Source organism: Salpingoeca rosetta (assembly GCF_000188695.1).
Source record: "Salpingoeca rosetta unplaced genomic scaffold supercont1.10, whole genome shotgun sequence".
Taxonomy (NCBI): Eukaryota; class Choanoflagellata; order Craspedida; family Salpingoecidae; genus Salpingoeca; species Salpingoeca rosetta.
In genome coordinates this window covers 456585-471894 of record NW_004754924.1, presented here as the reverse complement: position 1 = coordinate 471894, position 15310 = coordinate 456585, and the positions used below count along the sequence as shown (strand labels likewise).

At 54.0% G+C, this 15310-nt stretch overlaps 2 protein-coding genes across 2 annotated transcripts; one reads left to right on the top strand and one right to left on the bottom strand.

Annotated features, from left to right (window-relative positions):
• Positions 1-15: 15 nt before the first annotated feature.
• On the top strand, positions 16-10395 carry PTSG_04398 (uncharacterized protein). The gene is made up of 26 exons (XM_004994433.1): positions 16-157; positions 314-375; positions 671-1504; positions 1811-1928; positions 2083-2151; positions 2370-2513; positions 3153-3231; positions 3433-3523; positions 3726-3774; positions 4061-4120; positions 4312-4890; positions 5057-5164; positions 5449-5520; positions 5749-5846; positions 6166-6283; positions 6537-6616; positions 6870-6969; positions 7190-7342; positions 7512-7563; positions 7770-7877; positions 8148-8453; positions 8724-8824; positions 9049-9180; positions 9494-9568; positions 9760-9850; positions 10149-10395. Exons 1-26 carry the CDS (start codon positions 89-91, stop codon positions 10226-10228), a joined length of 3828 nt encoding a protein of 1275 aa, XP_004994490.1. The 5' UTR covers positions 16-88; the 3' UTR covers positions 10229-10395.
• A 333-nt stretch (positions 10396-10728) lies between these two features.
• On the bottom strand, positions 10729-15105 carry PTSG_04397 (uncharacterized protein; the record flags this gene model as incomplete). Its single annotated transcript, XM_004994432.1, has 12 exons — positions 10729-11209; positions 11421-11610; positions 11886-12078; positions 12232-12306; positions 12589-12749; positions 12983-13197; positions 13489-13658; positions 13851-13923; positions 14169-14233; positions 14365-14448; positions 14628-14693; positions 14983-15105. The coding sequence occupies 12 exons, from the start codon at positions 15103-15105 to the stop codon at positions 10780-10782; spliced, it is 1845 nt and encodes a 614-aa protein (XP_004994489.1). The 3' UTR covers positions 10729-10779.
• Between the last annotated feature and the right edge of the window lie 205 nt (positions 15106-15310).

Below are 15310 nucleotides of genomic sequence, written 5' to 3'. Positions count from 1 at the left end.
ACTACTTTTTGTGGTGTTTCGCACGCTTCTTCGAGTCGCGCCAGCACCCACGTGTTTTGTTTGTTGGAGCCGCACGTCACGACGCACGATGGAGCATCACAAGAAGCGACGCTACAATGACAAGGCCCGGCAGTCCTCGCAGAAGGACAAGAAGCCGGTTCGATGCTGCTTGCGAGTGCACGATTTGCGCACATGTGTTTGTGGTGTGCGCATGGCGTGTGTGCGGGAAGTGTGCGTAGTGCACATGGACACGGAACCCTGCTTGCCTTTGCCAGATCCTCATTCCTTGCCTTGCGTATGTGAACGAGTGCAGAAGGTGCAGCCACTGCTGAGTCGCCGCCAAGTCAAGATCTTGGAAAAGAAGCTTCAGCGAAAGTGCGTGCGTGTATGTGCGTGTATGTGCGCGCATGTGCTGTGTGATGTGTGTGGGGTGCCCCCACGTTTTTGACAGACACCCGCAGACACACCCGCACACACACACACACACACACACACAATACGCATCAAGACAAACACGCACCGCCACACGCAGCTACAGACACAGACACAGACACAGACACACACACACACAGACAGACAGACAGACACACGCAGACACACGCAGACACGCGCAGACACACAATACTAATAATTCATCGCACCCGCACCCGCACATTGATTGCCACAACAGGAAAAACATGCAAGAGCTGTCTGGGCTGCTGAAGGATGTTGCTGATCGCCGGTTGTCAGAGGACAAGTCACAGCAGCTGGCGGCAACAACACAGCTGTCCCAAGGACGCAAGGTGTTGCGGAAGGCCCGCCGGCAGCAGCGAGCAGAGGCGGCACGGCTGCGCAAACTTGCCGAGGCCGAACAAGAGAGCGAAGCGCAGCAGGAGCTTGATTTGGCGGCAACCGGCGGGATCGGCGAGTACAGGGATGCCGCTTCTGTTGCCGCGCTGATGCAGTCCGTCAAGCGCGAGGAGGCCAGCCACCACCATACCGAGGGCGATGGCGGGCACATGGATGAAGGCAACGACGACGATGCCGAGGACACAGACAGTGGCGACGACCACAACGACGATGAGGAGATGGCAGAGGAACTGGCACAGCTGGAGGCAGAGAGCGAAAGCAGAAAGGCACACAGCGGCGCTGCCGGTGCAGACAAGGACGTGTCATATGCAGAGGCGCTGGCAAAGGCGTGGGAAACGAGCGATGATGGGGACGCCACTGCAAGCGGCAGCAAGGGTAAAGAAGCAGCAGCAGCCGGTGCAACGAAGAAAGGAAGGCAAGCAGGCAAGGCTGGGGTCACCAGCGCAAGCCTTCCAGGGCTGACCCGGCGTGTTGTGTTGGTGCAACGCAAGCAAGCCATTGACGAGGTTCGCGCCAAACTGCCTGTTGTTGGGCAGGAGCAGGAGATTATGGAGGCCATCAACGAGAACAGCGTTGTTGTTGTCTGCGGCCCCACGGGTAGCGGCAAGACAACGCAGATTCCGCAGTTTCTGTACGAGGCAGGATACAACCAAGGGTGCGTTCGCTTCGAGAGTGAGGGGTGGGTTCGAGAGAGCGCTTGGGGTGGAAGGAAGACAGGGAGGGGTGGGGGATGGGGTTGATGTGTGTTGGGTGTGCGTGTGGGTGTGCTGATGAATCGTGCCTGCCATCACCACGTCGCTCCCTTGCTCATAACACGATGGGCAACCGTACTATATATATATATATATGTGTGTGTGTGTGTGTGTGTGTGTGTGTGTGTGTGTGTGTGTGTGTGTGTGTGTGTGTGTGTGTGTGTGTGTGTGTGTGTGTGTGTGTGTGTGTGTGTGTGTGTGCGTTGCAGGTATGGCGGGCAGCAGCTGCTGATTGGCGTGACGGAGCCCCGCCGTATTGCTGCCATCAGCGTCGCTGCGCGTGTGGCGGAGGAGCTTGCACTCACACCACGCGACGTCTCCTACCAGGTGCGGTGGCATGTGGTGGTGGTGGTGGTGGCATGTGGTGGTGATGGTGATGGTGATGGTGGTGTGGTGTGTGTGTGCCATGTGCACGTGTGTGCATGTATGTGCCTTTGTGTGCAAACGCGTTCACGGGCCATGTGCTTGCCATTTGCAACAGGTTCGCTACGAGAACACGCTGACGGCCCAGACGAAGATCAAGTTCATGACCGATGGTGTCTTGCAAAAGGTGCGCACTTGCCTGTACCCGCACCTGCATGTTGATAATGCGTGTATGTGACGTGGTGGTTGCATGGCTGACCAAAAGTGCCTTTCTTTGCTTCTGCACACGCACACATGAACTTCCCTGCACCCACTTCTCACAACTGCCCTTTCCGCAAACCCATCCCCATTACTATCACCACCATCACCACCAATCACCACCACCAATCACTACCAACTGTGCAGGAGATTGAGCAAGACTTTGCGCTGCGCAAGTACTCTGTGATTGTGATTGACGAAGCGCACGAGCGCTCCATGCACACGGACATTGTTATCGGTCTCCTCTCGCGCATCATCCCCCTCCGTGAACGCATGCACCGTGACTCGCTGGTCCGTTCGTGACAGCCTGGCATCCCGTGCTCGTGCTGTCGTGGCTTTGTTCTCGTGTTTTCGTGTTGTAGTGCAGTGTGGCTTTGTTCTCGTGTTCTCGTGTTCTCGTGTTGTAGTGTAGTGTGGCTGCGTTCTCGTGTTCTCGTGTTGTGGTGTAGTGTGGCTTTGTTCTCGTGTTCTCGTGTTGTGGTGTAGTGTGGCTTTGTTCTCGTGTTCTCGTGTTGTAGTGCAGTGTGGCTTTGTTCTCGTGTTCTCGTGTTGTAGTGTAGTGTGGCTTTGTTCTCGTGTTCTCGTGTTGTAGTGCAGTGTGGCTTTGTTCTCGTGTTCTCGTGTTGTAGTGCAGTGTGGCTTTGTTCTTGTGGTGCAACTGGTGATGCAACCCGTGGTATTCTTGTGTTGCGATTGTTGATTGTGCGCTCTGCACCACGCTCGCACGCTTTCATCTCACCACATCCTTCCACCCCTATCACTGCAACACACGCGTGCCTGTCTGCTTATGCCTTGTTTGCTTGTGTGTGCTTGTGTATGTGTGTGTACATGTGTGTACATGTGTGTACATGTGCTTGTGTATGTGTGTGTACATGTGTGTACATGTGTGTACATGTGCGTGTGTACATGTGTGTGTGTGTGCATGTGCAGAAACTGCACGGCGCCAAGTCTGATCAAGTCGTTGCCCCACTCAAGCTCGTCATCATGTCCGCCACCCTCCGCGTTGCCGGTTCGTCCTGAGGCGGTGGTGGTGGTGGTGGTGGTGGTGGTGGTGGTGGTGGTGGTGGCGGTGGTGGTGGTTGTGGTGGTTGTGGTTGCTGCTGCTGCTGTTGTGAACAGGTTTCCTCATTTTTGTTTTTTCACCGACTATCATCACCATCACGCATACCACCACCCTCGCCATCATTGCTGCTTTTCTGTGCCTGTGCAGACTTTACGCAGAATGCGCTGCTCTTCCCCAACATTCGCGTTCCCGTGCTCGAAGTTGATGCCCGCCAGTACAAGGTCACCACCCACTTCAGGTACACGCCACCAGCTGTGGCGTGGGGGCGAAGTTGTGCGTGCGTGCGTGCGTATGTGTGTGTGTGTGCGTGTGTGCGCACGCGCGCGCGTGTGTGTAGGCAATGTTGAGCACAGCTGGGGGGTGTTCTCGCATATTTTGTGATGCGCCATTGATGCATTCTTACACATTCCAATCATCTCGCTGCTGTTCTTCACGATCAGCAAACGCACGCGCGTGGACCAAGACCCCGTCACCTCCGTCACCAAAGCTGTACGTCTGGTGTTGTGTGCATGACAACTGCCACAGTTTGCACACACACACACACACACACAGGCACTTGAACACACACGCACACTAGCGCACGCACACACACATACACGCACACACACATACACACTCACATGCACACACTCACATGCACACTCACATGCACACACACTCACATGCACACACACTCACATGCACACACTCACACACATGAGCCGATCCTCACCACGTGTCCAAACATGCCCAACAATGGCTGCCCCCAACACGATGTTTTTTTTTTACACTTCAGGTGTCGCGTATCCACCGCCGCCTCCCACCAGGCGGCATTCTCGTCTTCATGACCGGACAGGTGCGCTGCCATCCCGGCCCTAGTGTCTTGAGTGTGGTCGCGGTCGTCGTTGTGATTGTCGACCATGACCGTTAAGCTCGCGATTGCTGTGTGGTGCATCTCTCATGTACACGCTTTGTCAACATACACGCACCCACACACACACGCACTCACACTCACACACACGTGTGTGTACTTGTCGAACGATGCAGGCTGAGATTTTGCAGACGTGCCGCAAGCTGCGGGAAATGTTCCCAGCGTCACTCGCGAAGAAGAAGGAGGAGAAGGAGAAGGAAGCAGCAGCAGCAGCAGCAGCAGGCGAGCAAGGAGGGGTGCAGGGCAGGAAGAAGAAAGGAGGAAAGAAGAAGGGGAAACAAGGTGATGTTGTGGTGAAGGAGGAGGAGCCGGAGGACCTTCAAGAGCCGCAAGACGCATCAGCGAAAGCCATGGACACGGGCGCAAACGAGACGGCGAACGACAATGACAATGACAACGACAACGACAATGATGGCGATGGGGCCGTGGATGAGAGCCAGCTTGCTCGGAACGAGGACGAGTTTGAGGTTGAGGGGGAGGACACCGACATTGATGCGAGCGACGACGAAGCCGACGATTACGAGCACAGTGAGGACGATGATGATGATGGGGATGGTGGTGGCAGTGGTGTAGGGCCAACTGCGCGCGGCGTGGGTGCGGTGAAACAAAGCAAACCCTTTACGCAGCTGGCAGAAGATGAGCCCCTGTATGTCCTGCCGCTCTTCTCAAACCTCTCAAAGAAGGCCCAAGCAAAGGTGGGAATGTGCCTGCGATTGTGTGCTGCGTAGCTGCTGTGTGATGTGGTGTTGGATGTTGTATGGTGTACGCGGCATGTGTGTGTGTGTGTGTGTGTGTCTGTGCGTGCGCATTTCGTTATGATTGTTCTTCTCAACCTCGTGTTGGGTCATCTCTGCTTCTCAGGTGTTCCAACGAGCACCAAAAGGGTTCAGGCTGTGTGTTATCGCAACAAACGTGGCAGAGACATCCATCACCATTCCTGGAATGACATACGTTCTCGACACGGGTCTTGTACGTTGGCACACGCTCTTGTTTTGCTTCCACACAAACACACACACACACACACGCATACACAAACACAAACACACACATACACACAAACACATACACACAAACACATACACACAAACACATACACACAAACACATACACACAAACACACATACGCACAAACACAAACACACACACGGCGTGAGAGAGTTGGCGAGGGCGCCCTCCGCTCGCTCAATCCAGTCAAGACACGAACCTGCTCACAATTGTCGTCATTGCGTGCATGTGTGTGTGTGTGTGTTCAGGTGAAGAAAGCGCTGTACGATCCCATGACGGGCGCAACGTCGTTCAAGGTCGACTGGACTTCGAAGGCATCGGTGCGTTTGCTAATTGCACACCAGGCACCTCATTGTTCGTGCTTGCTTGCTTCAACATGCTGCATCCATCTGGGTTTGTTTTGTGCACGTGTGCGCGTTTATGGTGTATGTGTGTGTGCATGCGTCGCGCACTGCAACCACGAACACGGTCGCTTGGCCATACTCTTCAACCTCAACCAACAACGCCTCCCCCAACCCTAAACGCCATGTGCCACGCGGTACCTGCAGGCAAAGCAGCGAGCTGGTCGTGCTGGTCGTACGGGCCCTGGCCACTGCTATCGCCTCTACTCCTCCGCTGTGTTCAACGACTTTTTCGCCGAGCACAGGTGCGTGCGTGCGTGCGTGTGCGTACGTGTTTGTGTGTGTTTGTGTGTGTTTGTGTGTGTTTGTGTGTGTTTGTGTGTGTTTGTGTGTTTGTGTGTTGTGTGTTTGTGTGTTTGTGTGTTTGTGTGTTTGTGTGTTTTGTGCGTGTGATGTGTGATGTGTGCGTGTGATGTGTGCGTGTGATGTGTGCGTGTGATGTGTGCGTGTGATGTGTGTGTGATGTGAATGTGGTGATAGAAGCGACAATTCTGTCGTGTGTGTGCGTTTGCACGTGGTCTCGTTCACTCACAGCAGCGCAATGCCCTGCAATTCCGTCCAAAGTGAGCCCGAGATTTGCAAACTGCCGGCAGACGGGCTCATTCTGCAGATGAAGGCAATGGGGATTGACAAGGTGATCAACTTTCCCTTTCCAACGCCGCCTAGCAGAGCTTCGCTCAAGGTGGGTAGGGCGTGCGTAGTTTTGTTGTTGTATGTGTCGTTGCTTTGTGTGGTGTCGGTCCCATTCGTTCAAAACTGCATTTCAACCTGACCGCGCTCTTTCTTCTGCTCACACGCATACACTGCCTCTTTCCTACATTCTCTTTTACTTCTCGTCTCTCTCGGTCTCTTTTTCACACCCACCCCCCCACACACACTCACCTCCGCACCCCGCCCTACATATCACCATGCAATGCGTTCACAATTGTGGGTAGAATGGTGAGCAAACGCTGCGAAAGCTCAATGCCCTCGACACAAAGGGATTCATCACCAACATTGGCCGCGCAATCTCAAAGTGAGTGCTTGGAGCAGTGGCGTGACTGGGTACTGTGTAGTGCGGTGACGGGCGTGTGGCGTGTTGTGTTCAATCGTGTACACTGTCCTTGTTTGCCGCTGTGATGGGTGTTTGGTTGTTGCTCATGCTGTTGTCTAGTTTTCGACTGGTGCTTGAATCGCCACATTCGCTCCTTTCACCACAAACCAACTTACTCGCTCAACCAACCACCCATCCAACTCACTCCATCCAATCAACCACCTCAACTGCTCAGGTACCCGGTTGCGCCGCGTTACGGCAAGATGCTCGCTCTGGCCAAGCATTATGGCTGCATGGAACTCGCTGTCGCCATTGTTGCCGCTCTCACTGTCCAGGTGTGTGTGTGTGTGCATACGTGTGTGTGCGTGCGTGCGTGTGTGCGTGCATTTGTGCACGTGTGTGTGCCTATGTGTATTGGGGAGGACCTGTGGATGCAAGTCAAGGTATGGACTGCAAGCTTCTTGGGCTGGACTGTGCATGCACTCACGACCAATCTCACAATTCCACACGATACAACACACGCACACACACATATTCATCACCAATCGTGATTAGAATCTGCTGCACACGCAAGACGTTGAGCTCCCTGGGCCAGAGGAGGAGAAAACATCCGATGACTCAGCAGCCGCGAAAAAGCAGCAGAAGAAGGAAACGCCCCCACCGCTGGTGAAGGTCTCAAACTCGCAGTGGAAAACCATCGGTCGGCAGGTTCGTTGCTGGCGTGTTGATGCGTGATGTGACATCAAGTGTTGCACAGGCATGCGTGTCATCGTGTTGTGACGGCAGGAGTGAAGCAAGGGTGTGTGATTGGTGGTTGCAGTCGTGTCTCACAGTCGTGGTCGCGCGTGTCTGGACTGATTTGATTGTCACTGTGCAGAAGGACACGGACTTTGCCGTCTTGCTGGCGGTCTTGGGCGCCTGCGATTTTGGTACGCTTGTGGAGATCGAGGGGCATGCAAGCACACAATCTAGCAGACATCAAACCCACCACTGTTTAGCAGACAATGAACGTATCTTTCACGTGCATACTTGTACTTTCACGTGCATACTTGTACATGCACGTACATGCACGTACATGAACACACACACACACATGCACACTAACGGCGTTCTTGTTGTCGTTGGCGATGTGCAGAAATCAAACGAGGCCACGATCTGGAGGAGTTTTGTGCGCGTATGCATGTGCGCAGCAAAGCCATCACGGAAACACGCAAGCTGAGGCAACAACTGATGGCACTTGGCGGTGAGCTTATACTCCTGACTGGCCACTCTTGCTTCTCTTCTCTCCGTCTCTCTCTCTCTCTCTCGTTTCAGGCCTTGCATTCGCTTGCTCAACAATTCCAACTGTGACCCATACCGTACTCAACCTTCCTTTGCTCACCACACCCACCCTTCCATAAATATGTGCGGGTGCATATATATATATATATATGTATGTGGTTGTGTGTGTGTATGTGGTTGTGTGGATGTGCGTGTTGTATGTATGTGTGTGTGTCTTCTTGTGCATATGCAGAGTCGTCGAGCATGGATGCGTCTGAGAAGACGGATATCGACGTTGGCAAATCGCAGCCGCTCGAAGCGCTCCCAGTCCCGGACAACAGCGTGCTGACACAGATCAGGCAGATCACGCTGGCTGCGTTCCCCGATCACGTGGCGCGACGCGAAGTTGCCGGGACAGCAACACGCTCTGCCGCTTACCGCTGCACTGCCGTGCAAGGCCTCGTGTACATCCACCCGTCGTCCGCGCTGTACGGAACGAACAACGAATTTGTCGTCTTCCACAACTTGATGGAGTCCAAAGGGCGCCATTTCATGAAGGGTGAGAGCGCAGTGCTGGTCGTTGTCGTCGTTGGTCAAGTTGTTATTGTTGTTGCTGTGGTGGTGATCAATGTTATCGGTTGTTGCAATGGTGGTGGGGACATCAATGCGAAGGAGGAAGGGTAACTGTTGGAGGTGGCGTCGAGAGCGTCGTCGTGTGTGTCTGTCGAACACTCGAACTGGTCATTGCTGCTTTTGGTCCAACAACTTCTGAGTTCACGTTGCCATCGTCTTCACTCGTTGTTCTCCGTCTGTGCATCAATCATGGCAGATGTGACAGTGATCTCGCGTGTGTGGATCCCGAAGCTTGCGCCAGTGTGCTGCAACTACTCAAAGCCGCTCGAGGACCCGTCCCCGCGCTACGACCCGAAGGTGCCCACCTGCCACTTGTTGGGAGAAGCGTCGCACACACACGCACCACAGCATGTGCACACGTGCCTCGCAAAAGTGTGATAAAGCATCCTCCCTCCCACTTTACTCCGCTCTTCTCAGCCTTACGCCCCCCACCGCCCTCTTTACACCGCTCACATCTCTTCCGCCTTACTCGTCTCCTTCTCACACCTCACGCGTACTGCTCGCCTCGTATTGGTTTGCAGGCGGATGACATGCGCTGCTACGTGACGGCGACATACGGCACACACGAGTGGCCGCTACCCGTGCAGGAGGTCTCGTTCCCGCAGTCGCCCGAGCGATACAAACACTTTGCAAAGGCCTTCCTTGCTGGCCAGGTTCGTGCTGGTGTTGGAGTGAGTGAGTGAGGAAAGTGTGTTGAGTGAGTGAGTGAGGAAAGTGTGTTTAGTGAGTGTGTGAGGAAAGTCTGTTTAGTGTGTGTGTGAAGAAAGTGTGTTGAGTGTGTGAGGAAAGTGTGTCTTGTGTGTGTGTGTGTGAGGAAAGTGTGTTGAGTGTGTGTGTGTGAGGAAAGTGTGTTTAGTGTGTGCGTGTGTGTAAGTGTGCGAGTGTGTGCGTGAACCGATTTGGAGTGCACACACGTCGGTTGCAGCTCACGTGTGCATGAATGACTCTCCACTGTGATGCATTCAGGTGGTTGAGAAGCTGAAGGAGTTCACACCCAAACTTCTGAACCGCCCAGACATCATGTGCAAGAGCTGGACAAAGGTGTGTGTATAGCTGAGGCATGGTGCTCGTGCACTCCAGAGACTACCGAAATACACGCACAGGCAAACGCCACACACTGCACACAACATATTACAGACATCACATTGCACACATCACACACACACACACACTGCAACACCCACTGCACGTAAACGCGCTCACCTCTTTTCCGTTTGTTACTGCGGGTTCAGGAGCGTGTGACGCGATTGCTGTCGGCTCTGATGAACGCAAAGGTCTCAACGCGACGTGAGCTGCTCGCAGCGTTTGCCAAGGATCCAAAATGTGAGTTCATCTCACGCACTTGTGTGCTGATACGTGTCATGCGCGCGCGCGTGTGTGTACGTGAGTGCTTCTTTGTGTCTTTGAAGCTGAGCTGTTCCTGAGCCCTTGAATATGCGTCCGTGGCACACCCAACTCACATTCCTACTCGTCATCATGGTTTGGATGCGCGCGCTTGTGTGTGTGTGTGTGTGTGTGTGTGTATGTGTATGTGTGTGTGTGTGCGTGTGCGTGTGTGTGTGTGTGTGTATGTGTGTGTGTGTATGTGTGTGTGTGTGTGCGCGCGCGCTTTTGCTTGCAGTTCTGTTGCGGGAGTATGCTGCGTGGCTGGACAGCGAAGAGCACGACGTGTTGAAGGCAATTTGGCCTCCAAAGGCGTAATGGTGATGTCGATGACGATGATGGTGATGATGATAGCGGCGGCGGCGGTGGTGGTGTGGTGATTGCAGGGCTTTGCTGTTGCGGGCATGTGCACGTGTATGTGTGATTTGACATTTTGGCCGAAGAGAATTTAGTGTTGTGGCTGTGAGTAAACAATGTATTGGTGATTGAAATTGAAAAGCGCAAGGCCGCACTGGAGTAACCGGTAGTGGTTCACATATGATGTCACAACAGATGAGGTAGATGCGGAGACGATCCAGCACATGCGCTGAAAGACAAAAAGTGAAGCACAACATGACGAGCACCAGAACGAATGCGAAACACGACCCAAAGAACACAAGCAAACAAACGAGCAACGCACACAACAAGCAAAGCAAACAACAAGCAAGCGACAAAGAAAGGCACACACACATGCAAACACACACATGCAAACACACACATACAAACATACACACATTCATGCAAACACACACACACACACACACACACACACACACACACACACACACACACACACACACACGGGGAGTTGCGTGCGCGCGCGTGTGTGTTCAGACAGACGGGAACTTTTCGACAACGACTTCGTCCCCGTGAAGAGAGACGGAGAAGCGGAGAGTAGGCGCAACGCCGTCGGAGACCACGAGGCGGTACGAGCCAGGCGTGGACACGACGTTGCCTGTGACAGGGTCAACCATGTTGAACACATCGGCGGAGAGCGGGATGGTGACGCCCAAACGCTGGTTCGGTGTGAGGTGCACGCGCTCAAAGGCAATCAGCTGCTTCTTCAGCGAGAAACTGCGGTGTGGGAGTGAGACGGGTGCCATGTACACCTGCACAACTGTGTCGCCTGTCCGCTTGCCTGTGTTGACAACATGCACGGGCAGAGAGAAGGATGTGTTGCTGCCGGTGGCAAAGGTGGATGCGCTTGGCCCAGGGCTCTGAACACTGAACGTCGTGTACGCCAGGCCAAACCCAAATGGCCTGAGGGGTGGACGTGATGGGTGATGTGGGGCAAGGGGAGGGGAGTGTAGATTTACAGTGAGTTTGAGAAGGCGGTCCTCATGAAGGTAGGGGGCTGGGAATGTTGTGAAACCAGTGACAAAAGCATTCATCACACAGACACACACAGACACACAGACACAGACACACACAGACACACACACACACACACACACACGGCGCCAAAGCTGACCAGAGGGGCTGCCCGGTGTAGTAGCGGTACGAGCGGCCTGGACTGTTCGTCATCTCCATGTCAGACATGTTAATCTTGTGGATGTAGTCTGCAGGGTACACGGTGTAGGGCAGCTTCCCACCGAGGTGATTGTTGTCTCCGAAGATGGTTTTGGCAATGGCGGCGCCGCCATAGAAACCGGGGTAACCCGCTGATGACGCAGACATGCGGCATGGTGCACAGAGCACGAGGGGAAGGGGGGGGGGTTACCCGGCACAGGCAATTGAGGCAGGGACGTAAGCAAATGACACAAACACAGACACAGACACAGACACAGACACACAGACACACACACAGACACACAGACACGACACAAACACAGACACAGACACAGACACAGACACACAGACACACACACAGACACACAGACACACAGACACACAGACACACACACAAGCACGCACATACAGGCACAAAAGCGCGCACCTTCGATGATTGCTGGGAGTTGCTTCTTCTCCTGTTCGATTGCAAGCATTCCACCGTTGATGAGAACAGCAGCAGTAGTTTTGTTGAGGTGCGCAATGGCTGCCGTCAGCTTGTGCTGGCACTGCGGAAGGTCAATGCTTGTTCTGTCGTTGCTCTCTGCCTCAATTGTGTCGTTGATGCCAATGAGCAGAACCTGATGGAAGGCGATTGGGTGGGTGAACCACTAGAACGACTGCATGAACGTACAAACATGAAGCATACAAGGACCTCATCCACACTCACTAAAACAACGTGCAGGGACAACGCGCCACAATCAACACACACACACACACACACACACACGCACCACGTAGTCGGCATCCTTTGCGACATTGACGGCCTCCTGAATGGACGCATCCGTGCATGCAAGCACGCCACTGCCCTACAAGTATTGAAGCACGTTGGTACACGCATATGTGTGCGTGCGTGTGTGTGATACTTGAGGACCATGGCAAGCGGAGTATTCAATGGCGTTGTCGCAGAAATGTTGTGTGCTGATTCTGATGATGATGTGTCGTATTGTCAGCCAGCTTGCAGACACACACACAGACACACAGATAACACACACACACACACACACACACACACACACACACACACACACACACACACACACACACACACAGACACACGCAGACACACACACACGCACACGTATGCGCACCATTGCTGAGACGGTGTTGCTCATGCCATTGATGGCTTCAATCGCGGCGAGGGGAGACGTGATGCAATCAAATGAGTCGTCCGGGCACAGCTGCCCAAGGTAGTTTCCAACGAGCGCCTCCTGTGCATTGATGTGGGGTCCAATCACAGCAACCTTGCGGCCTAACGACGGAACAGAAACATGGGGAGATGGAAGGGTGATGAGCCTTGTGGGAAGAAGAGAAAGGAGTGGAATGAGCGAGGCAAAGGTAAGTTGCAATGCACGTCCATTCAGCCAACACAAATACGGCATCAAGTAGCAGCGGCCACCAACAGACAGACAGACAGACAGACAGACAGACAGACAGACAGACAGACAGACAGACACACACACACACACACACACACACACAGACCTTTCTTGAATGGGAGGGCGTTGTTGTGGTTTTGAAGGAGGATCATGGACTCGAGGGTGATCTTCATGTTGAGGTCTTGTGCATATGTTGTGTTGATGGAGGACGCGTTGATGCGCCAGTAGGGCTGGTCCTCAATGGGATCAAACAGCCCAAGTTCAAACCGCAGCTTCAGCGTGTTGTAGAGCGCCCTGTCCACGTCGTCCATGCTGCATTCGCTGCTCATTGCCATTCGCAAGGTTGCACAGGGTATGGCGAGGCACATGAACTAGTGGCTGGAGAAGGGAAGGGGTAGGGAGGAGGGCAAAGGTTGCACAGAGCACACAGGCACACAGACACGAAGACACAGACACGCAGACACGCAGACAGAAAGACAAACACAGACACAGACACAGACACAGATACACACACACCCACACGCACGCACACACACAGACACCGCACAGACGGACAGACAGACAGACAGTCACACACACACACACACAGAGCACGCGCGAGTGCATGTGTACCCGCTGTTGACAGCGTCGAGGAGAGCGTCATGGTAGACGGCGCCACTGTCCATATCGCACCGGCCATCGCGAAGAGCAGCAGCAACAGCAGCGCTCGCGTTGGCCGTGTAGTGGTGCTTTGCATAGATGTCTTCAATAGCGCCCGTGTCCGAGGTCACGTACCCGTCAAACTGAACGGCACGAGCGTCGGGGTAAGGGGCTGGTTGGTGAGCGGGTGGTCAGTGGCGCACTCGTGTGCTGTATAACAACATATATGAATGTGTGCGATTGAGAGGTACACCACCCAGAGGCCACCTCACGACAACACCAGCATCGATAAGCATCCTCCCACCCGTGATCACCGAGCTCAGGCATCGCATCACCTTCCAAATGTCGCGCAGAACTTTTGTCAGCAGCGGATGTGTACACGTGGGGCGGCCGTTGAGGGCGTTGTAGCTGTTGGCGGTGGTGATGGTGATCAGAGTCGCGCGATGATGGGAATGGGGTGAGGGGGTGAGGTGAGTACATCGTGGAGAGGTGGTGGATGATGAGGGTGGTGTTGATGACGTGCAAGATGGGACGGGGACGGCGGTTGGTGTTCAGAGCAACCACAACGTGTGAGCAGCTATGAGGTGTGCGTGAATGAGATGGGAAGGTACACATACCACATGCATGCATGCACATTAAATGCTGCGTCTCACCTGCACATGACGCCTTTGGCGTTTCCTTCCATGACAGCCTTCCTGAAAGCCGGCCAGTACGTGTCCTGAACACAAGAAAATGAGACACACGCACATGTGAGCACACACTCAAGCATAACCAGTGTACTCCAGCAATTGCATACTTGCCAAACACATGCACACACACGCACACACACACACACACACGCACACACACCATCAGAGCAAAGTTTGAGACTTTTGCGTCAAAGTTGTGGCGGGTGAAGCCATCACTGTCCTCAAGACTGTATGCGTCCCAGTGCTAAACCCAAAGACGTCACGCACACACACACACACATACATTTCCACGAAGGTGCCACAGCTGTGAGTTTTGAAGAGGCGTGTTGTGTGTGGTGTGTGTAGGTGCGTGTCGAAGTGTAATCTGCTTTGCTTCTTCGAAAGGTTGCTTGCAAGCATGGAAGAGTGCTCGGAGGCTCACACCTTGAGCGTGACAACAACTTTGGTGTAGCGGCTGTCCTCGCCTTGCTGCAGACCCATCGTGTACAGCTGTTGGGAGCACAGCCAGCGAAGAGCGGTGAGGAGGGAGGAGGCGGTGTGTTGATGACAAGGATCGGGCAGGCGCAAGCAAGAGCACACACAGAAGCAAAGGTGTTCTCAATCACAAGCACTCACACACACACACACACACACACACAAACAAACAAGCAAACAGAGGGACAGAAGGACAAGACACACAGACGCAGACACACACAGACACAGACACAAATACAGACACACACACACACAGACACACACACACGAACACCAGCAACAGCAGACAGTCCCGCGTACGCACTTTGCCAAACTCGCCGTTGAGGAGCGGGTCCTCGGAGGGCACTTCCTGGTTGCGGCCCCAGCGTGGGTCTCGGTTGATGTTGATGTTGGGGCTCCTGACATGACGGGGGCGGCAGGATAGCATGCGAGTGAGAGGCTGGAGGTGAGGCGAAATTGGTGCATGACAGCACACACACACACATACACAGACAGACAGACACATGCTCACATACACAAACACACACACACACACACACACTACACACACACACACACACACACACACACACACACTACACACACACACACACACACACACACACACACACACACACACACACACACACACA